This window comes from Stylophora pistillata, chromosome 5 (genome assembly GCF_964205215.1).
Source record: "Stylophora pistillata chromosome 5, jaStyPist1.2, whole genome shotgun sequence".
NCBI classification, from domain to species: Eukaryota; Metazoa; Cnidaria; class Anthozoa; order Scleractinia; family Pocilloporidae; genus Stylophora; species Stylophora pistillata.
This window is the reverse complement of record NC_142523.1, coordinates 8,860,273-8,882,825: the sequence shown is the minus strand read 5'-3', so window position 1 is coordinate 8,882,825 and position 22,553 is coordinate 8,860,273. Positions and strand designations below refer to the sequence as shown.

General features: G+C 40.0%; 2 protein-coding genes across 2 annotated transcripts; one reads left to right on the top strand and one right to left on the bottom strand.

Moving 5' to 3' along the window:
- Window positions 1–10,696: 10,696 nt before the first annotated feature.
- On the bottom strand, window positions 10,697–17,989 carry LOC111322091 (uncharacterized). Its single transcript, XM_022925137.2, has one exon. The coding sequence runs from the start codon at window positions 16,039–16,041 to the stop codon at window positions 12,088–12,090; it is 3,954 nt and encodes a 1,317-aa protein (XP_022780872.2). The 5' UTR covers window positions 16,042–17,989; the 3' UTR covers window positions 10,697–12,087.
- Window positions 17,990–18,102: 113 nt separating this feature from the next.
- Window positions 18,103–22,152, top strand: LOC148730114 (uncharacterized). The gene is made up of 5 exons (XM_088759538.1): window positions 18,103–18,664; window positions 20,365–20,467; window positions 20,757–20,977; window positions 21,347–21,396; window positions 21,986–22,152. The coding sequence occupies exons 1-5, from the start codon at window positions 18,227–18,229 to the stop codon at window positions 21,999–22,001; spliced, it is 828 nt and encodes a 275-aa protein (XP_088615664.1). The 5' UTR covers window positions 18,103–18,226; the 3' UTR covers window positions 22,002–22,152.
- The last annotated feature ends 401 nt before the right edge of the window (window positions 22,153–22,553 follow it).

Sequence of the window (22,553 nt, the reverse complement as noted above, 5' to 3'; positions counted from 1 at the left end):
AACAAATCCAGATTAGCTTCTCATGAAATGGGTTTGCCAGTTTTTGAGGGTATGCTGTGACTCGTCAGGTTTAATCGCCATCTCTAACCTAGCGTGAAACTCAAATGTAATTTAATTGAATGTACATTATTCGACTGACGCTAAATAAATACGTGTAACATTCCCCAGAATGTTCGAATTCAAATTGAAAAAGAAAACATCTGAACTAAACGTCTTTTGTACAAGTTATAGAGTAATTTCATAAGATCACAACTGAGATTTTTGAAACATTTGAAGAGCCTGAAGAAAACGTTTGTAATAGCATTTTTCAATTTAAGTGGTTCATTGTTCCGTTCTTCCATTTTCGCATCGCTGATGCTATCAATTCCATATTCAGCGATGGATTATCCGTAAAAAATGTTTTGAGAACCAACAGATAATAGTCGACGTCAAACTACAAGAATCGTTTCTGAATTCGATTTGTCATAAATGATATGTATCCGGCGGTAATTTGATATTTCTTTTTATAAAGCTGCACTTGTGAAATCTTGTTTTCAATTCGACCTAGCATGGCAGGTAACTTACTTCAGTAAAGATGAATAAATTAAATAACTGTGTGATTTCATACTTCTAACAACTGTTCCAGTTACCAATCTACAGTAAAGCTTAGTCAAGTCGAGCTTCCAAAGGAGACGAAAAAAATGGTTCAAGCCAGAGGAGGTTCGAGCTATCATTATTGGTGTTGAAATCTCAATCATCCCGTTGATTGAGATTTCAACACCAATCATGTACATGCCATTCGTGCTCAATTTTCATACAATACGTTTGTTGAATAAGAACGTTCAAAGTAGATAGTTCATCTAGGTGTGTCACGTTCACATTCATATTACCACGTTCATAAAAATCGCGATTAACAGGATGGGACGTGCCAATCAGCTATGTTCTGACACTTTGACGTTCATCGAACGACGTTATCAGGGTAAATTTGAGCCAAGAATGAGTAAAATTATTCAAGTTAACCGATTTCAAATTCAAGGTAAGTCGGATCCTGTTCGAGTTAACGAAAGTGGGGTTCTACCGTATTGAGAAAGAAAAACAGAATCTTCTATTGCAACGAAACTTTTTGCAGTGAGAGAACAGTCAGCATGTTTAGTTCAAAGCGAAACAGCATGGACTCTAATTTTCTCCAGTCTATTTTTTAAGTTTAAGAAAAATCAGTTTTTGCCTTTCAAATTTGACAAAGATCAAAATCTGTGAGTATTGGGAAAGCAGTGAATCTATCCGTTTTAACATTTTCAGTTTGAACAGACAAACATAGAACAATGCAAAGTATTTTCCCAAATCGTCCGAGCATTCAATCGGATTTCTTATTATTATAAATCGATAAAAGTTACCGCTTTAGAAGTTTAGGGGACTGATGAGACGTGCCTCCAAATTCTCAGTAAACAGAAGAAAAGTAGTAAAAGTTTTGCAATTTTCGGCGGAAACGAAAAGGTGAATCAAATGTTATCCAAACCAGCCATGCCTGTTCATCTCGTGATTGCCATTACAATGGCTCTATTTTTGAAACTTTAAGGTGGCTCGTACTAGTTTCCTCGCGCGGGAAACAGACAACTCCTGCGTCACGCACGAGAGAAACGTCCGAGAGAAGCGCGAGGACTATCAAGAATTAGCTGTCAATTAACTTCCAATGAGGGGGGGAGGGGTCATAAGAATACTGCAGAGGCTGATGGGAGGATCAGATAAATTTTTCGCGATACAACTAAAATCCTCTAACCCCCCCCCCCTCCCCAGGCAATAAATAACGACCGGTTCCTGATCATAACCTGTGTTTACATCATTCTTTCATTTGTCAATAATTTGAAAAAACTAATTTCGAATTAATTTGGTCCTCTTGAATTTCCGCAGTCAGGCTTAAAGTGATCCATGTTCCCTTAGAACTATATTTGATTATTTGCCTCAACCATTGAAAAAATTTTGGTTGCATAACCCTGCATTTGCTCTCGATATGACTAAAATTAAGGCCAATTTTGCGTTTCTGAGCAGCACAGCGAAGCATAATGGTGGTCGTTTGTATAGGTAGATACCAAACCTTTCGGGAAAGATATGGTTGCCATGGCAATCTAGAGAGAGGCCACACCCCACTAATGACTAAATCAATTTATGTTCTAAGCTTCTCAGATTACACAAGGCTTTAAAAAAATCTCATGGCGACGAGCTCTCTCAACAAAGAAAAAACATTTGAAAACATTTGTTAAAGGGGTTTTGACGGACTCGGCTAATAAAAAACGAAAAAGAACAGCAAAAGTAGCCGTAGAATGCATGCTTACAAAGTGTAAAAAAAAGTGTTCTGTGTGATATGCTAAGATGGCGTTTGAAGGTTGCTTTTAGGTAAGTGTGAAAGTCGTTGCTGAATTTATCCTGCCAAGCACATTTTCACTGAAATATATATTTTTTGCGTTTTATATCGTAGTAAGTGTTAGTTTTCAATCAAAACCACATGTCCCTAAAAAAAACTTCCCCACTGCGGAATGGGGATATAAAAATTTTTAGATCTTTTCAAAGGTTCTTTCAGTGAAATGGTAGCCGCAGTTTTCTCTTTACTACAAGGTTTCTCAAAGTTTCCTTTGATAAAAGTTATATCTGTACCACGATGAGCATAATCAAGAAAAACTCCTGTACACAGCACACAGTTTAAACTCAACTGATTTCTTCATTTTTGGTCCATATTTCCTCAGAATGCCAGAGATATGTATTAAATGTTTCTCTCACCAAAAGAGTTATAAGGGTATGCTCAAACGCATAACAGGGTCTACAAAATTTGCTTAGCCCAATCGAAAAGCTAACTTGTATATAAAAAAAAAAAGTTATTTTAAAACAGCTGTTTTTAAGTTACTGGACTGAATAGATAGAAAAGGGGGAGTGGAAGGACCCCTCTTCTGGTTGCCATGGCAAACAGTCGTCGCAAGTACAAACTAGGAGTATGGAGAATTTACTTCCCATTAGGGAGGATCGTTTGAATACAACAGGGTCGTGGGGGGGGGGGGGGAGGGGGGGAGAGGAAACCGGTAAATTGTGACACAACCAAAATCCGCCGACCCACATATCCAGATGATAAATCATGACCGGTCTTTCAATCAAACTAGAAACTATGCATGTCAATCAAGTGTCCTGAGATAGTTTATTAGATAGATAGTTTATTACCAAATAAAAAACATTGCAGCCATAGGCTGAATTGCGTGCTTTTCACAATCTTTGATTATATAAGACTATATAAGACAACCAATTACAAAAATGTTAAGACTTATACAGCAGTGGAATAGCTAAAAATCTAGGTTAGCACACGCGCACGTAGCCGGGATAAATGAAGATTTAAAACGATCAGTGCGAAAGCGCGGCATGTTAAAAACGCGCCGGTGTCTAGTATTGTAAGCTGAAAGATGTTTATCTGGCAGAAAATTATATAATTTGTGAGATGGATTTGAGACAGACAAAAACAGATCCGTACACAATTTAATGCGTCTGTCATAGAGCGAAGCTAAAACGTGCTTTTCTAAAGAGTCATGGTATGACAGTACTGGTGAAATGATGGATAATGCGCGTCTTTGGACCCTTTCAATGTCATCACTAAGATACGCAGGTAACGCATGATGGAATATTTGTGCGCAGTATTCCAGAACAGGACGTATAGTTGTACAATAAAAATTAATTATGTCATCCGCTGGAACGCTGGCTCTCTTCAGGAGGACTAAAAAGTATAATCGTTTGTTTGCTCTTTTTATAACATCATAAATGTGGTTGTTCCACTTAAGGTTACACGAAATAGTCACGCCTAGGATCCTAGCCGACTCTACCGTCTCTAATTCTTTGCCATCTACCCAGAGGGGAATAAAATGGTCTCTCTGCCTTTTGTACTCGATGACCATAACTTTGCATTTGTCAGCGTTAAGCTGCATCTTCTGTGCTTTGGACCAATCCTCCACCACTTTAACAGCGGTTTGGGCGTCGCCTAATGCGTTACGCGGGACGATCTCTGCCACCGTCGTGTCATCAACGTACTTCCAAGTTTGAACCTGGGAAATTCTTAGATAGTTTATCATTAGCAAGAAGAGCCATGGCCCCAATTTTGTCCCCTGAGGTACACCAGCTGGTACGGCGCCCCACTCAGAGAAACAATCAGCAGATAATTTTATGCGTTGGTAGCGATGCACTAAGAAGTCGACAACCCAACGTGCTACAACCCGAGGCATATCAAGACTGTAAATTTTATGAGTGAGCAGTTGATGGTCAATGTAGTCAAAAGCTTTGCGGTAGTCAAACAGGACCACCCTGACTGCATATCCCGTGCCATCAGTTGCGCGCGTCCAGTGATGGAGCATGGACGTCATGGCTAGGGCCGTGGAGGATTTCGGTAAGGCTCCAAACTGGTCGGGATCGATAATTTTCAACACAGCCGGAGCGATGAACGCAGATACCACAAAGTCTTCTGCTAATTTGGAAATTATTGGTGTGAGAGAAATGGGTCGTAAGTTCTTTTTTATGACTTCGACAGGTTTCTGTTTATGAATGGGTACCACATCCGCCAGCTTCCAAGATGGGGGAAGTTGTTGCTCAGCAAAGCTCCAATTAAGGATGGAAGTCACAGGCTGAGCTATAAAGTCAGCATATCCCCTAAACACCCAGCTAGGTATCCCATCGGGACCCGCAGCCTTGCGGGGGTTCAACTTTCTGATTGCGGTCAAAACATCGAGCTCAGAAATGGTTACCACCGCCGAGTTCGCTTCGAACTATCTCATTAATCGAGTTTGACACATTCTAAATTCTAAATATCCCTCACTGATTAACCTTGATTGAGTTGCTCCCCTCTGCATAATTTGGTAAATTTGAAATTTTACTCATGTGGCGTTTTGTCGTTTCTCGTTTATGTTTGACTGACTAGCAGAAAATCGATTTAATAACTTCCTAACGAAAATTTCAGTTATACTCCACTGCAGATTTTTTCTATGAAGGAAAAAAACTCATTTAAAGTAAAAGAGAAACAAACAAACAAAATAATCACGAAAGTAAAAACCAGCAAACAAAACTTAAAGAAAAAAACGGAAAGCAAAAGGCGAATCCACAAGATAATTCCCGCAAGATGTTTAAGCTGCCCAGAAACCTGCAAAACACGCTATAAAATCATAAAATAACCTGAATTAAGAGCATCTTTCTCAATGAACTTGATTTTATAAACTTGTCCATGATCAATAACGTACCATGCCTCTCTTCTTTCTTGATCGTCTGGTGGGTGATACACATGAAGAAAATTACAACAGTGTAAATGTAACGTTGAAAGAAAGAACGATGCAGATTAGTTCGGGGAGGGGGGATCAGGAGGGGAAGGGGGAAAGGGGGTATGGGGGGATTATGGGGGATCGGAGGGAAGTGGAGAAATATACGGGTTTCTATCACCATATCTTCGATTCGGACTAAAAAACCTTCGAAAATTATTCCAATGTTCTTTGGGTACGACTCAAATCCATTTCCTCTTCGAGAAGTAGTAATTTCCTATAGATGAGTCAGGATAGCTATAGAACAGTGAGGGTCTGGTCAAAAACGGAGGATAAAGGTACAAATCAACTGTTTCTCTCCTTTCGTTCATCTACCTTCTACCTCTGTGGGAGTCTCTCCTTCCGCGAGAAAAACTGTTTGAAAGACATGCCAAAGTATTGCATGGAATATCCTTCCAGCGCATAACTGATTCGACACATAAATAGCACACGCACATCAACAATTGCGGTTTTTTCAGCACGGTAAACTATTGCCATTTTTCTATTTCTCGGAATTGAGCAATGTCATTCTTCCCCTGAAATAAATTTAAACTCCAATTCTCGGCGAAGGAAAAGGAACAATTTTCGGAAACGCAAATTTAGCCAGTACTCGTAAATTTAATTGTTGTGATATTATAGGAATTATATGAGTACTACAGTTCCTAAACGAGCCCCGGGACCCCCCCCCCCTCCCTTTTTTATTTCAAAATTTTACCCCTTTCTTTATTTCAAAAACTTTCCTCTTTTTTATTTTCAAATTTTCGCTTCTATAAGATAAACAAACAAAAAGTAAAGTTTCACAAAAATCTCAGAGCAGGTTTCAGAGGAATGAAATCAGGGACCGGCCATTATCTATCGCCTCAGGGGGAGGAGGGGGTCAGAGAATCTTGACTGTCATAATTACATTTATCTGATCCCCGGTAATACTTTGTAACATTCTTATGATCCCCCCCTCCTCCACCCCTCCATCATTGACAAATAATTGGCTGGCAGTCATTTTTCTATAGTTCTCTCCCTTTATACCCAGTCGGCGACGACTAGTTCCCTCTCTGTTCTCCCTACAAACCAAATGATCGCCCATAATCCTCCACCCCCTCCCCCTTTAGTCTATAACTAATGACTCTGGTTCCTGAATAAGAGATCTAAAACAGCATGGCTTAACAACTTGCTAGGAGTTAAGAAAACGTGTATGGTCCATAAATGATATAAAAAATGCAGACAGCCGTATTTATTGTATTTCAGTCCTTTGAATTCTAAATGAAAGATTTTGACTCAGTGTTAAAAAGCTAAAACAGTTCCCTTGCCAAAGCAGGGCCGCCGTACAAGAAAAAATAGGAGGAAATTGAACATGGGGGTAAGAGTTCCATAGAATACCATACATTAATTATGCATAGAGTATTGCAAAGAAACCTTTATATTTAGTCTTTATGAAATGGAATGCATACTTAATGCTGGGGTTATATGGAACTCTTTCCGAACATGGGTTCAAAGTGTGAGAAGACAGCAAAGTGCGATTGTTAAAGTAAATTAGATCATAATCCTTGTTCAGGGATCGGTCATTATTTATCAAAAGGGAGGGGGCTTCGGAGTATTTTGGTTGTGTCACATTAAAACAATTTCTCTCCCCTCCTCCCCACCTTAAGGCCTTTTTTTATTCTAACGATACCCCCACTAATGGGCGGTGAATTTCCAGTATTTTTTTTTTAATTCTATATTGAAGTTTTTGATGCTCTATTATAAAGCTAAAGCAGTTCCTTTACCAATGCGCAGCTGCCGTACAAGGGAAAAGATGAGAAAATTAAACCTAGGCTCAAAGTGCGAGAAGATGGCAAGGCGCGATTTTTAGAGTAAATAATGTTACATAACTAATGAGTGGACCCTAAGAAACCGAAGTTTTAAAGGTTTGCTGATATCATTCGCTGAGGAATAACGTTTTCATGTGCTGGAGATCGATATTTCTCCCGACAAAGCTGATGCATGAAAGGGTTCAGTTATGGAATCTTTGTGGTGATTAGGTGTCGCTAGATTACGATTATTTTCAAATTGCCCTAATTACTACTGAATTTCCTTTCGGACAAAAACTTGTGCATGCAAAACGTAGTGAATTAGACTTATGGAATATTGCAGCTTTCAATTTCATTCAGTGTTCACATAAATTATACCCGTGACAAGTTTCCGCACACTGTTTGTTTCACCGATAAATTAGAAGAAATGAGTCATAAGCGAGACAGGCCCATCGATGCATTATATCTTTTAATATTTAGCCGAGGCTCCAGTAAAGGGCTCTAAATCGTTGGTAACATAATTATTGAGTGTAGGAGAATGAAACTAGATAACTTACTTGAGCTCTTGAAAGACATGACCTTCTGTTACTTCACGTCCTACTCAGTTGGTATGTGGTTGCTGTCCGGTCGCCGGCTGTCCGGCTTTAGAATTACCTGACACATGTTATCAAACTATTTGTCGTACCAAAAAGTCGCAATTTTAAGTCAAATAGGTAATCGAAGCTCGGAGCTCTATGTTCGAAGTTCCTGACAGAACAAAGACAATTATTACTTCATCGAGTGAAAACATATTTGCAATGCAAATCAATCATTCCGTCACCTCACTGTTTGTCATCTAAATGACATTTCGACAAGGGTAGGTGTGATTTTTGCTAATGATACTTTTTGCTGCAGTGAACTGTAGTTGCGTCCATGAAGAGTTACCCGTATGTTATGCGGAAAAAGACAAAATGACAGGATTCAAAAAGGGAAGGAAACAATGAGAGTAAAGACAAAGATAACTTCTTGGAAAACTTTGGAGTAAGAGAGTAGAGATCTGAAGACCTTTTTTCAAAAGCAAGAAAACCAGAAATGCGATAAGTGCAATGTTCACCTGAAAAAAGCGTCCAGAATCTAACTCAAACTTAGTGTAGACTGGCATAATATCTTGTTGAGCATGATGTGAATTTCACAAGACACGATTTTAACATCATTGTAGCACCAGCACTCCACTTAATTTCAGACTTTCCAGTAAACAAAGGAACTTAAGTGAAGGTGTAGTCTGATCTTCCGGGTGAGTGTAGTCCTGAGAAGGACTGTTGTCGGTGGTAGTGACTGACGTTTCGACAACCTGTGTGGAAGTCATCATCAGAGTCAAGTGAATGATTGTTGTCAGTAGAATGTTCTTATCCCAGTTCGTTTAAATGATCGGTTGGTTTTGCCGTGACGTTAATGGCTGTAAGACTCAAGTGACGTAAGTCTGTCGTGATTGGTCTGTTTCGATCTGTCGGCAAAGCTAGGTCGTTTTTTTTCGGTCGTTTGTGATGTTTATGTCGTGAATGAGTCGTTTGTATGGAGCGGGTAAGCCTTGACATCTGTTTAGGGGAGTCTGTTCTAAGTTAGTAAACCAGCTTTCCAGAGTCAGTCATTGAAAATAGTCAGTGCTGTAGGTTAGGCATTGCGCAGAGCCCCAGTCAATGTTGTGGTTGGTAAGTCGATGGTGTTCAGCAATGTGATTGCTGACATCACCTTTCCTCGTCGCCCGTCTGTGTTCAGTCAGTCTTGTTGTGAGGTTTCTGCCAGTCTCACCGATGTAGGAGACTTGGCAGTCGGAACAATTGATATTATAAATCGTTCCCTGTCTGTTCCTCGGTTCGTCTTTGTCTTTAACGTTGGTTAGTAACTGACGTAGTGTGGTGATGGGTTTGTGGGCGACGCGGACATTGAAGGGTAGTAAGATGCGCGAGATGTTTTCAGACATGCCTTTTATGTACGGTATGGTTGCTGTAGTCGTAGGGGTTGCGGTGTCGTTTGTTTCGGTCGTAGTAGTGGGTCGGTGAGTGTTTCGTCGGATGAAGTCGTTGTTGTAGTTGTTCCTCGTAAAAACACGGTGAAGGTATTTGTTCTCGTCGGATAAGCTGTCTGTCGAGTCGCATACTAGCTGTGCGCGTCATGTTAGAGTTCTGATAGTTATGGCTTTGGTTACGATACGTTGACGACACATTCGCCGCCTTTCGACACGACAAAATTGACGTATTCCACCACCGCCTTAACGAACAAAACACTGACATACAGTTTACCAGAGAAGTCGAAGAAAATGGCAAACTTCCTTTTCTAGACTGCCTGGTAAGCCACAACGACAGCTCATTGCGGACGACAGTTTACAGGAAACCGACACACACCGACAGATTACTAGACGAGTCATCCTACAACCCTACATCACAGAAAGCCACAACTCTCAGAACTCTAACACGACGCGCACAACTAGTATGCGACTCGACAGACAGCTTATGCGACGAAAACAAATACGTTCACCGTGTTTTTACGAAGAACAACTACGACAACGACTTCATCCGACGAAACACTCACCGACCCACTACGACTACCGAAACAAACGACACCGCAACCTCTACGACAACCATACCGTACATAAAAGGCATGTCTGAAAACATCTCGCGCATCTTACTTCACGACATAAACATCACAAACGACCGAAAAAGAACGACCTAACTTTACCGACAGATCGAAACAGACCAATCACGACAGACTTACGTCACTTAAGTCTTACAGCCTATAACATCACGGCAATACCAACCGATCATTTTACACGAACTGGGATAAGAACATTCTACTGACAACAATCATTCACTTGACTCTGATGATGACTTCCACACAGGTTGTCGAAACGTCAGTCACTACCACCGACAACAGTCCTTCTCAGGACTACACTCACCCGGACGATCAGACTACACCTTCACATGTTACCCCCGGGTTCAAGCCATTTACTGCAAAGGACCATAAGCAAAAAAAAAATTAAAAACATAAGAATGATGTGCCACTTTTAATAGCGCAATCTGTCAGGGTCTATACCCTCAGACAAAGGGAAAGGAATACTGTTTGTTACGATTGAGCTATTATCTGAAGAACGGCTGCGAAGGAGACGTGGCATTTTCAGGCCAGCGGAGGTAAACACGACACATGCGCGCAGGAGGATGCTGCGAACCACACGCGACAATCGTCTTTCGAGCTCTAACCGACCTCCCATAGTGCCAGGCTCTGTTCACCTCAAACAAAAGCAGATTTGCTTTGTTTCTCAAACCATTATCTTGGTTGATTGGGCATCGAATATAACAAAGAGCTTTTTCGATGCTTATGGAAACAAGGGCTTTTTAGGTTGGCAAGTAGTGGCGTAGCTAGGATTTCACACATTCGAATTCTGCGCTCCTTACGTAAACTGGCCTACACTGCTGCTTCATTTTGTGTATCAACAGGCTCCTGTTCACACCGCGAAAATGACTGACAAATGGAGTATGATTAGAGGCATGCGGATTCTGTGCATTCGCGCGGTTTTTGCCAAACGGAATTATAGGTTTTATCTACAGTTCTAACAACCAATCTTTTCAACCACCAAAACGCAACACCATCGACTGCAGAAGAGCCATTACTTAACTCCTTTAATAATTAGCCTCCTTAGTTAAATATTACAATACGTACAGCACGCCAAAAGTTACTATAGTTGAGATGATTTAAACTACGAACAATTTTCAAATTTTAAAGGATTACTTCGATGTCAAAACTAGAAATTAAACTTAATAGGTTCTAGAGGAACCATACTCCGAGAAAAGTCCACCGTTCATTGCAATAAAGTCACAGACGATATTTTAAAATCCTGACAGCCAGTGACAGGGTCTAATTCTATATTACATAGACAAAGTTCAATAACATCTGCGCATGTCACATAGACGCCTATAAATCCATAGCAACAGTATGTATTTAACAATTATTCCACTCGCGCTTGTTGGATATGAGATGATAGATAGCCAACGAGGCGCGTAGCGCCGAGTTAGCTACAGTCATCTCATATCCAACAAGCGCGAGTGGAATAATTGTTTTATTAAAAACACCATTGCGATATTAAACAAATCTTCTCTTCTCTTCTTTTTAACTCCCTTTTAATTTTAAGCCAACGCGTACACTTATCATATTTGTAGATTATGGTATATTGGCTCCTATATCATAACGGCTAAGCCCATAAAAAGTCTTGAATTGCATTATCCAACGATCCAGTTTTTAATAATAATTGATATGGCGCAATTTTTAAAAAAATTGAAAGGATTAATCCTTGATACTCCAAAACCACTTTTTTTAAAGCAAAATATGATAAAACTATCGCTGAGGACCGTCCAGCTGACGTGTCGAGATCAACGTAGCCGAACTTACTCCAAATGCATTTTGACGATCGAACTTCGATGATAGACCGGTTAATATCAGCAAGGATGAAACTATGTTGTGCAAAAGATATTTTGTGCCCGTTTTGAGAGTTGAGCAAGGATGAAGAGAGACATCTGAGGTGAAAGTTTGAAGCGTAATTTCTCTACTAGTGTCGTGATCTAGGGGGAAAAAACCACAGGGCGTTTCAATTTTTTGAATATTCTGCCTTTTTTAGTCTAATGTTGCAATGGTTTCAAGAGTGAGCCTGCAAAAGTTCTTGAGATTTGAATGGGGTTTTATGCTCTGCCTTTTGCAGATCGGTTACAGCACGTGTCAAACGCAACTGACTGCACTCTGACTGGCTCTTTAACTTGTAATGTTGATCGCTAGAAGTCTGGCTTACAGGGAAATTTTCTGTTGTTTCTAAAATTTTCTACATTACAATGCACCACAGTTAGGTGTTGCTTGACTTAATCTGTATAAGTATGCTGTAAGTTGAAGTCTTTGTATCTTTGTTTGAACTCTCAATTCCGATTTGATCTTCGCTGATCTACGAGTAACAAGCCTAACGCTTTAAAGAATTACGAATTTATGATTATTGAACTTTATGTGTTACCAATATTCAGTTCTGCTGTACGTAGCTGAGCAAGTGCATTCTGAACAAATCTCACTTTCTCATCTTCAAGGCCAAAGTTCTTGACATAAATCGCCAGCGCAAGATCATAACACCCTTTTGCTTCTTGGCTGAGACCGAGATAAATGTGCACATCGCCCATGTTTATGTAAGTATCGGCTACCTTGACGTGTTCCGGACCGAATATCTTAAGGCGAATATCCAGCGCTTGCTCGTGACAGTCTTTGGCCTGCTTTAGGTCACCCAGCTGCCTGTGGAGAGTGCCCAGGTTACTGTAAGACGTTGCGACATCAACATGCTCAGGTCCGAGCTTTTTCAGCCGAACATCCAGCGCTCGCTCGTGACAATCTTTTGCCTGCTTTAGGTCACCCAGCTGCCAGTGGACAAGGCCCAGGTTATTATAAGACGTTGCGACATCAACATGGTCAGGTCCGAGCTTTTTCAGCCGAACATCCAGCGCTCGCTCGTGACAGTCTTTTGCCTGCTTTAGGTCACCCAGCTGCCTGTGGACAAGGCCCAGGTTACCATAAGATGTTGCGACATGAACATGCTCAGGTCCGAGCTTTTTCAGCGTAATATCCAGCGCTCGCTCGTGACAGTCTCTTGCCTGCTTTAGGTCATTCAGGTGCTCGTGGACAAGGCCCAGGTTATTATAAGACGTTGCGACATGAACATGCTCAGGTCCGAGCTTTTTCAGCCAAACATCCAGCGCTCGCTCGTGACAGTCTTTTGCCTGCTTTAGGTCACCCAGCTGCCAGTGGACAAGGCCCAGGTTATCATAAGATGCTGCGACATGAACATGCTCAGGTCCGAGCTTTTTCAGCCGAACATCCAGCGCTCGCTCGTGACAGTCTTTTGCCTGCTTTAGGTCACCCAGCTGCCTGTGGACAGCGCCCAGGTTACTGTAAGACAATGCAACATCAACATGCTCAGGTCCGAGCTTTTTCAGCTTAATATCCAGCGCTCGCTCGTGACAGTCTTTTGCCTGCTTTAGGTCATTCAGGTGCTCGTGGACAAGGCCGAGGTTATTATAAGACGCTGCGACATGAACATGCTCAGGTCCGAGCTTTTTCAGCCAAACATCCAGCGCTCGCTCGTGATAGTCTTTTGCCTGCTTTAGGTCACCCAGCTGCTGGTGGACTGGGCCCAGGTTATTGTAAGACGTTGCGACAGAAGCATGATCAGGTCCGAGCTTTTTCAGCTTAATATCCAGCGCTCGCTCGTGACAGTCTTTTGCCTGCTTTAGGTCATTCAGGTGCTCGTGGACAAGGCCCAGGTTATTATAAGACGTTGCGACATCAACATGCTCAGGTCCGAGCTTTTTCAGCGTAATATCCAGCGCTCGCTCGTGACAGTCTTTTGCCTGCTTTAGGTCACCCAGCTGCCGGTGGACAAGGCCCAGGTTATTATAAGATGTTGCGACATGAACATGCTCAGGTCCGAGCTTTTTCAGCCGAACATCCAGCGCTCGCTCGTGACAATCTTTTGCCTGCTTTAGGTCACCCAGCTGATCGTGGACAAGGCCCATGTTATCATAAGACGTTGCGACATCAACATGGTCAGGTCCGAGCTTTTTCAGCCAAACATCCAGCGCTCGCTCGTGACAGTCTTTTGCCTGCTTTAGGTCATTCAGCTGCTCGTGGACAAGGCCCAGGCTATTATAAGACGTTGCGACATGAACATGGTCAGGTCCGAGCTTTTTCAGCCGAACATCCAGCGCTCGCTCGTGACAATCTTTTGCCTGCTTTAGGTCACCCAGCTGCCTGTGGACAAGGCCCAGGTTACTGTAAGACGTTGCGACATCAACATGCTGATGTCCGAGCTCAAGGCCCAGGTTATTATAAATAACTGTTTTTTGTAATTCATCACTTGGGTTTCTTAACTCGGCGATTTCTAGGACTGCTGAAAAGTAGCTTCTTGCCGCTGGATATTGAGAGTGCTCGCTGCACATCTTTCCGAGGGTTGTAAAGACGTTAGAATAGTCCTGAGAAGTCAGGTTATCAATTTGAGCCATTTGAGATATTCTTTCTTCAGAAGAAAAATCTTCAAAGTCTGTAATCAGTTTTGCCAGGTGAGGAACAGCTTTTGTGCCAACGACTAAAGAATCTTGATCCTTGAATTTGGAGAAGGATGAAGCAGCTCTTAGTATGCATTTAAGTTGCTTATCCTTTGCAGATTTCTTTCTTACTGAATTAACAACGTAATGGACGACTCCATGCACTCGAATGTAAACACCACTCTCCTCTTCGTCAAACAACAACAGTGGGCATCGACTTATCTTTACCCCAATCGCATCTTCATCTTCCAATTCCTTTTCCTTTTCCATTTCCATGATGTAGTCGACGACAATATCTTTTAGTATTGGGTGTGGTACACAATGAGAGAGAAAAATGAACAAGTGATCTAGAACTCTGTCGGATTTCATTACCTTTTCCAAGGCGAGTGTTGTCGCTGTGGTCATTGTTTTTGGGTAACTCGGGTTTGTTTCGGCAAGAATGTTCTCAATTGTATCTCGCTGGCCTTTTTCAAGTTTCTTCAGAAAGTCAGTCCAGCGGAATTTTGAAGCTATTTTACTTTCTCGAACCTGTTTTACATATATGGCGGCGCTGGCCAAGGCCAATGGCTGGTAGTCCAAAGTTCGTGCAATGTCTTTTTCTACTTCGTTATCAGTGACACCAGAAAGGAGCCTTAACAAGGAGCAGGCATCATCAGGTAGCATTCCTTTGCTTACTGAGATGTGCTGAGTGAAGAAGCTTTTTAGAGGAATAGACTTGGTGTCTTGTGTTGTTATCAGCGACTGGCCCCTCGCCCACTGTTGGTTTTCTGGACCTGGCAAATACGTATGTACATGAGACAAACTAGTGACATTATCAACTACCAGCAACCACGACGTGTAAAGCTCAATTTTTGCGCTTATTAGCGTCTTGAGACTCGCAATTTTTTCGTCTGTACTCAGATCTTTGGAATTACGCGTGTCTGTAACTGAGTAATCTGGACATTTACAATGTCGAGCGAAGGAGACATACGATTCCAAAAGTGTTTCTGAACTTTCTGCATTGAGCGTCATGACAAATGAAATCGCAGAGGGAGCTTCTTTGCTCTCATCGAAAAATCGCTTGGCTGCTAAACGGGCCAGCTGAGATTTTCCACTTCCAGGGTTTCCGGATAAGTACAAGGTGCTTAAGCTGTCTTTGTTGGCATCTTTGAGTTCTATGAGGTGTTGTGTGATTTTATCAACCTCCGATCTGCGAGGGAAGACGTCATGTGTAGGTCCAGGAGGGAGAATACAAAATGGGAAGACTTTGGTTTGCAACTGTTCTTCAAGGGTCTGTCGTTGATTCTCTTTTTCTTCAAGTTTTGCTTCCTTCTCTATAACCATTTGTTGAAGGTTGTCAACTTTCTTCAGAACATTTCTTAACTCTTTCGTGGGGAAACTTGTCTGAGTTTGGATTGCACGGATTTGTAGAGTGGGAAGACCGAGTGCTTTAAATGCAGTATGCACCTTTAAAATCGCATCTCGAAAATCTCCGCTGGATAGGAAGCCTTGTGGTCTATGCGCAAAGTCTTCATTACGAAATTTTCTGAGATCATCCACATTTGACTGAACAGCTGGATGGAGACTGCAGATGCAATCGGAATAAAGAATGGCATAAAACAGCGTGGTACAATCCCATTCCGCTCTGTCACCATTGATCATAGTTTTCAAGAGAAGGGCGTTTCTTCTTCTGTTTCGTGGGGATTCATGGCTCTCAAAGTCCATTCCATTTTTCGGTGCATCTTTCCATTCTCCCAGGGTTGCCTTGTAGCGATTGTCCCATTCTTGTTTGAAGATTGTTCGAAGGCCTTCAGCTAGTACATCAGTGACAATGTAACAGATCCTGTAGTAATTCAATTGCTCCTCAGTATATTCCATTGGAGCAGCCATATTCAATCAGTCCCTTTCAAAAGCAATGTCGCCATTAGTCAAGTCAGTTAGTTATATCACTTTGTTTATCTTTTCTTAGGACTAAGAATTTCTAAACTTGTCTAAACATTTACTACGATTAAGTTGGGTGAGACACGGACAAGCTTTTGGGACGGGGATTTGACCATAAGGTTGTCAGGGGGCAATTTTATTCGTTTGGTAACCAAATCTCAAAAGCTGTGCGTCGCCAACTGTCAAACTTGGAAGGGGGTCTCAATGGGGTTAACCGTCAACCGTGAAATGGCCAAAATATCAACCGTCAACCGTCAAAAACTCAATATTTCTATCGTCAACCGTCAAAATAAGCAAGCCAATGTTAGCCGTCAAATGTCTCAGATATCCTTAACTAAGAACTAAACGATTGCCTAAACTGGGGTCAACATCTGTTGTTTATACATTTACGTAAGTCCTTTAACTCCGCGACCAAACTGACTTCCGTTGTGGAAACACTTCCGGTGTCGGAAAACGATAGTCATCTCTAACAAATAGGTGTTACAAATTAACAGTTCTAAACAACTACGTCATTATGAAAATGACAGCTCAATTTGACAGCGCAATTTGCGCGTTTAGTTGGTCTTATAAACGACTTTCCAAAAAATTAACCGTTAACCGTTATATGACCTCAAATTTAATCGTCAACTGTCAAAAGGGCTTCTTTTAAACCGTTAACCGTCAACGTGACCCCCATCTTGGAAAAAAAGTCAAACAACACTTCGCCTATATCAAAAACAACAAAAACAAAAATAATATTTTAACCTCAAAACTTGGTCGCCAAACTTTCGTCGCTTCTCACTCAACTGAAAATGGTAGTATGCATTTGTTAACTGGTAAGTTTGTGCTCTCCCTTTATACTCTTTCGTCTCCGATAGAGTACAAAAGAGGGGAGGGGAGGGAAGTGGGACTGTAGAAAACTCACTGCCAGAGCTTTCTGGGGGGATAAAGTAAATTGTACTATGATAAAATACGGTCATTTTCACATTCCCACACAGATAAAAGATTTCCCCAACCCATCATGAAAAGAAGAACGGTTTGCAAACACACAATTTCTGTGAGTTTACCAAACTTTTCTGGCTTTGCATCTCATACAACAATGACAAAGATCGAGGCCGCGGAACAACATACCCCTTAAGCGACCTGGTACTGGCTCGGCCAATCCCAGCGTTCATTTAGACGCAGTATTAGCCAATTCGTGTATTGGCAACTCGTTACCACTAATTCATTTAATTGATTCAACAGTCTTTAACTGGCGTCAATCGAATACGATTCAAGTTTCCTAGAGTGCTGAAATTCGAATTTAAAAAATCTGAACAAAACTTTTAAAATATTTTAAGGTAAGAAAAAGCTTGTAAGAGCAATTTAAGTCGTCACATAAAACGAGGTAGTGGTTCATCGTTCTTTTCTTCCGTTTCCGCATTAGTGATCATACCGAGGTCGTTATCGTCAATATGTAATCTGCGAAATTGTCTTGAAAAACGACAAATAATAACCGACACTATAGCTAGCGAGAAACCTTTCTCTCACAAAAAGATAACATCGCATATTAAGGGTCATGGGTCATGTTTAGACACCAAACTTTTTACGAGAAATATTAAATATTGTTATATACCTAGACTTTCACTCAACAAAACGAGCACTGTGTGTCCCTCCCGCTTCCTAAACGTTTAGCCGTTACTATGTTATAAATTGACATATCAGCGCGTGGCTATGGGCCGCGTGCTCGTGTAGCACTCTTTGCACATAAAATAATTAACAATCCAACAGGCATCCCGGCAAGTTTTTTCTTGAACTCTACCTCTAGCTTCTGACTTCGATAGCCATTACACTAGATTTGTATCTAACCTTAACTTCCGTAGGCCTCTAATACATAACAGTTATGGAGCTTCTACTTTTACTTTCATTGCATCGAAAATATGAGAGGCTATTCCACTGCATCTAAAAAAACACCCGGTTCTCTCAGAGAAAATGGGCTCATCCCGGAGAAAGAAATTTCCCTTGCTGGGCTCAGCCCACTTCAAAATACATTCTTGGCATTCCCGTTGTCAAACATTCCCAGATTTCATTTCGGTCGTTCTATCAACAAGAGCTATCCTCCTTTGTTTTATCCAGCGTGTGTTTTATCGACGGTGGCTTATTTACATAATTTCAAATGAGCAGAAAGCGGCTTAAGCCGTTTTCTTTCGACGCTACTTTTGTAGACAAAAGTGGAAAGAAATCGAGGAAAACTTTTTCGCTAACGGCGGAATCCACGCTTCGTACCCCACGAACCTGTTCAGTTGAAAATGAACAACCTGAGATCGTCGAACCTTTCTCGTTTGAGGAGTTTAGTGAGAACGGTTCTGGTCTATCTTCGTACGAGAAGAGACATATCGCCAACATCCAGAAATGGGACAACATAAGAAGACGGTTGTTTGATTCTTATGTGGAGGAATGCTGTTTTCCGACAGACACAACATGTGTTTACTGCCTCCAAGAACCAGCAACACTGCGATGTCAATATTGTGGCCCCAAGCAGTATTTCTGCCTTGAATGTGCTAATATTTTGCACAGTGTGAGGAACCATTTTCATGTTTTGGAAAAATGGAAGGTGAGTTTCGAAATGTAATAAGTGGATTGAGTTTGTTGGTTCTCTACTCTGCTCCGAGAGGTTTTCTCCGGGTACTCCACTTTTCCCCTCTCCTCAAAAACCATCATCATTTGAATTTATTTAATTTAGAGTTTATATGCATTTACACACGACCCCACAAGCTGTTCAGCTTTAAACATTATCGTGCCTAAATAAAGGTGTTATTATAGTAAACGAACTGGATGATCTTTTTCCGGGTTGTTTCCTAAGGGAGCGAGTCATAGCCCGTGACCAGGGGTCCTTTAGGATTTTCTCTTCACTCTAGGTATCCAACACCTTTCCCAAAATCCTTGCTGTTCCCAGTAACGTAGTCTTCTGAAGTAACGGAATACTAATTTTGACGTTGAATTTTCCCAACCACTTGTCCAAGTTTTTTGTTACACTTCCCAATGATCCTACAACAATTGGTACCACCTGCACGGTTCTCATGTTCTACATTCTTGCAATTTCTCTTTTAATTATTATTATTATTATTATTATTATTATTATTATTATTATTACTATTATTATTTGCATGTTCTCAAATATTCAAAATGGGGGACGATCGAACTGCTGTGGGACAAACTTTTGTTTGACATTATTATTCTAGCCCCTTTTTTGTAAGCTGATCTATTGCATATCAGTTATTAAGGAATATATGAATAAAGTAGTTAAAAAAGAAAAAAAGTTTTAATTTTCATCCAAATAAAACTATACGAATATAAACCTGGTGTAATTATCAAACAAGATCTGCTGCAAAGAAAAACTTGTATCTTCCAAAAGCAAAAACAAATTATGGCAAATTCATTATCAAATTCATAGGTACAAAAATATGGAACTCAGTAGAGAAACTATTACAAACTGTTTCTTCGCTAAAAATGTTTAAAGCTTGTATCAAGGAAAAAATCCTGGACTCTTATTGATTATGTTTTTTTCAACTATCAGAGATTTGCACTAATTGTGTAGTTTTTGTGTCTGTGTTGTTTCTGTGTTGTGCGAGTATGCTCATGTCATGTTAGCGCAATACTCCTTTCATATTCTTTTTGTACCTTTAATTAATAAATAGGTAAAGGTCCTAACACCTCATTAGCTCTTTTAGTTATTAGTTAGGGCCTCTACCTGAATGTAATTATTTAATTGTAATCAATTCTTTGTAAATATGTACTTATGACTCATTCAAGGTGTTGTTGTTGTTGTGTAACATAGAGTATATTGTCAATTCAGCTGTCATGCTGTCTGTAGTGCAATGAATCAAAATATTCATTGTACCCCTTTTCAAGTAGTTCTTATTAACCAAGCAGGAGGTCTGTATGGGAGAATCTTGACCGAGATCACCAGTACAGACCGAATACAGTGAGGTCTGTACCAGTGACCAAGGTCAAGATTCTCCCATACAGACTGACCTAGCTCGGTTAATAAGATGTTTATTACATGGCTGTGTATTATATGCCGTTTTTTTATATACTTTTTACCTGTTTTTCCTAGACTGGTGTAGATGCTGGTCTAGATGGGAAAATCTAGACCGCTTTCAACATTGATTTCAGCCAATTGATCAAATTTCTGAATTTGGTAGTTCCCAGTCTACGTGAGACACAGCCATATAATAATTACGATTTATTAATATATTGCTGGTGTCTCATCTAAAAGTAAGTAATGTTATTGTACATTTTAATTAATTTCAGGAGGGGATGTTCACCCCTTATGTGGTCAACGGATTACCATTAGGTTTCCAATGCAACTGTGGATCTGCCGAAGCAAGAGACATTGTGTGTATTGATGAGCACGGTATGATAATTATTTTTAGCTTTGCACATAATAATCTGTAATTGAAGAAACTGAAAGGTACTTTATTAACTAAAGATAAGGTAGTCATGTACTCTTGTCCTGGTCTGCTGATTAGTATAGATATATGTAACACTGATGACGACCATATCATCTTCATATATGTTGCATTCCATAGATTAAGCAGCTCATTATTTTTTTGATTATAATAGGATCTTTTTGGAATTCATTTTGAAATAAATAACATCCCTTTCAAGTTTTCATTCAGTTATCATTTTATTTTTAATTGTAGGCAATCAGTATTCAAAAAAAGTTTGGTTTTGTAATTGCTATCACCCAACCACAACACTAATAAAGAACAACTTGTGGCCAGCATCTCCTGATAAACCTGCCACAGCCTTCACATTTTATTTAATGGATCTGATGGAAACAGTGTTCTTGCACTGCAAAGTTTCCCTCAGAGAATTTTGTGAAGCCGTTGAACTGTTAAGGCCCTCGTTACAACCAAGAATGGTAAGAGCAGTAAATGCACTGCCTAATTATCCAGTAGTTTTTCATGTTGATGAAACCTTTCATCATGTGCATTATGATCCCACGAGTACATGCACATTGCATGTTGTACATTATTTTAATCACTCCCTAGCTAGAAGATGAAGAAATTCCTGCCAAAGAAAAGATGTTTCTCAAAGAAACAACATAATGGCTATTTATTAAGTGTAATTTATTTTAAGCATGAAGTGAATTCTAATAAGACTTGTAGTGTATACTATATCTATGGCTATGAGGCTAGCATCAAACAAGTACCCTCTCAAATTATAGCTAATATACATGGATGAATAAATTTTGAACTCATTGAAATTTTAAAGTTTTTTGTTATGACAGGTTTTTTCAATATATCAACTCCTAAATCAAGCATCTTTTGAAGAGTACAGGTAATTAATTGCATACTAATTTTTATTATGAAATATGGTACCATGTAGTCATGAGTACCAATATTTTCTTATCATGTACCCATATAGCCGTAGTCATAGCTAGCCCTATTATACATGACTAGCATGATACCCTAACGTATTATACATGGCTACCAATATTATTTTCTTATCGTTATGAAAATACAATCTTGTACATGTACATGTAGGTACTTCAAGTATCAAATTAAGAAAATGACTCAGTGCTTCCCAGACCTCTGGAATGGTACAGTTTGTCCACTTTGTCCAAAGGTATTTAACAAATAATCTTCCTTTATTCACGATATTTTACATGTACACTTGATTGCAGAGACCTTGAATTGTACGCTCTCTACATATACCTACTTTATTCAGTATATTTAATGATATTCAAAACAGAAAACTCCCTTTACAGATTAGGAAACAGTGTTTAAAGTGCTTTTGATTGAATTACTTAAATGTATAAAAGGTATATGTTGCAGGTAATTTTTTTTCTAAGGTAAATTTAATTTTTCCCTATGTACAATTTTTTAACCTGGGTAATTTTGCACCACAATATTTTTTTCACTTGCAGGAAAATGGAATTTTGATAGAGAGCATGGATGCATGCTTTGGTCTTTCCAGGAAGAAATGCCAGGGACTGAAATCAATAGGAGTTCCAAAACATGGACAGCTGATGTTTGCAGACCAAGACGATGTTGACAATTTTGTAAATGGCTACTGTGAACGTGCTTCTGAGGTTTCAAAGGTTTGTTAATAAAGAAAAATCAAGCCACATCACATTGGAAACAGTAGCCTAAAAATGTCCTGTGCAAATATCTTAATTTTACTAGTAGCTATTCCTTTCCAATAACAAGGAGCTATCTGATTACCTCATTATGATGGTCAGTGATAATTATTTGGGAGCCTTCTCTCACCACACCAGGGGCACATACAAATTTATAAACTTATGTAGACACAAATGAAGCCATGCCAAATATTAATTATTGATTTTTTTTTTTGGTTGGTTGTTGGCAATATATTTCTATATTCCAGTATACATGTAGAGGCACTTTAAAACCTAATTAATTTTTTTTTAGGACTGCAGCTCATTTCATGCTGGTGAACTTGCAAGCTCCATTAGATCAAAAGGAAAGAATAAA

Coding starts and splice junctions, on each gene's coding strand:
- LOC111322091 (XM_022925137.2), bottom strand. CDS start 16,041: ATGGCTGCTCCAATGGAATATACTGAGGAGCAATTGAATTACTACAGG.
- LOC148730114 (XM_088759538.1), top strand. CDS start 18,227: ATGAGCAGAAAGCGGCTTAAGCCGTTTTCTTTCGACGCTACTTTTGTA. Junction 20,468..20,756: donor TGTGTGTATTGATGAGCACG/GTATGATAATTA, acceptor TTTTAATTGTAG/GCAATCAGTATTCAAAAAAA. Junction 20,978..21,346: donor CCTCGTTACAACCAAGAATG/GTAAGAGCAGTA, acceptor TTGTTATGACAG/GTTTTTTCAATATATCAACT.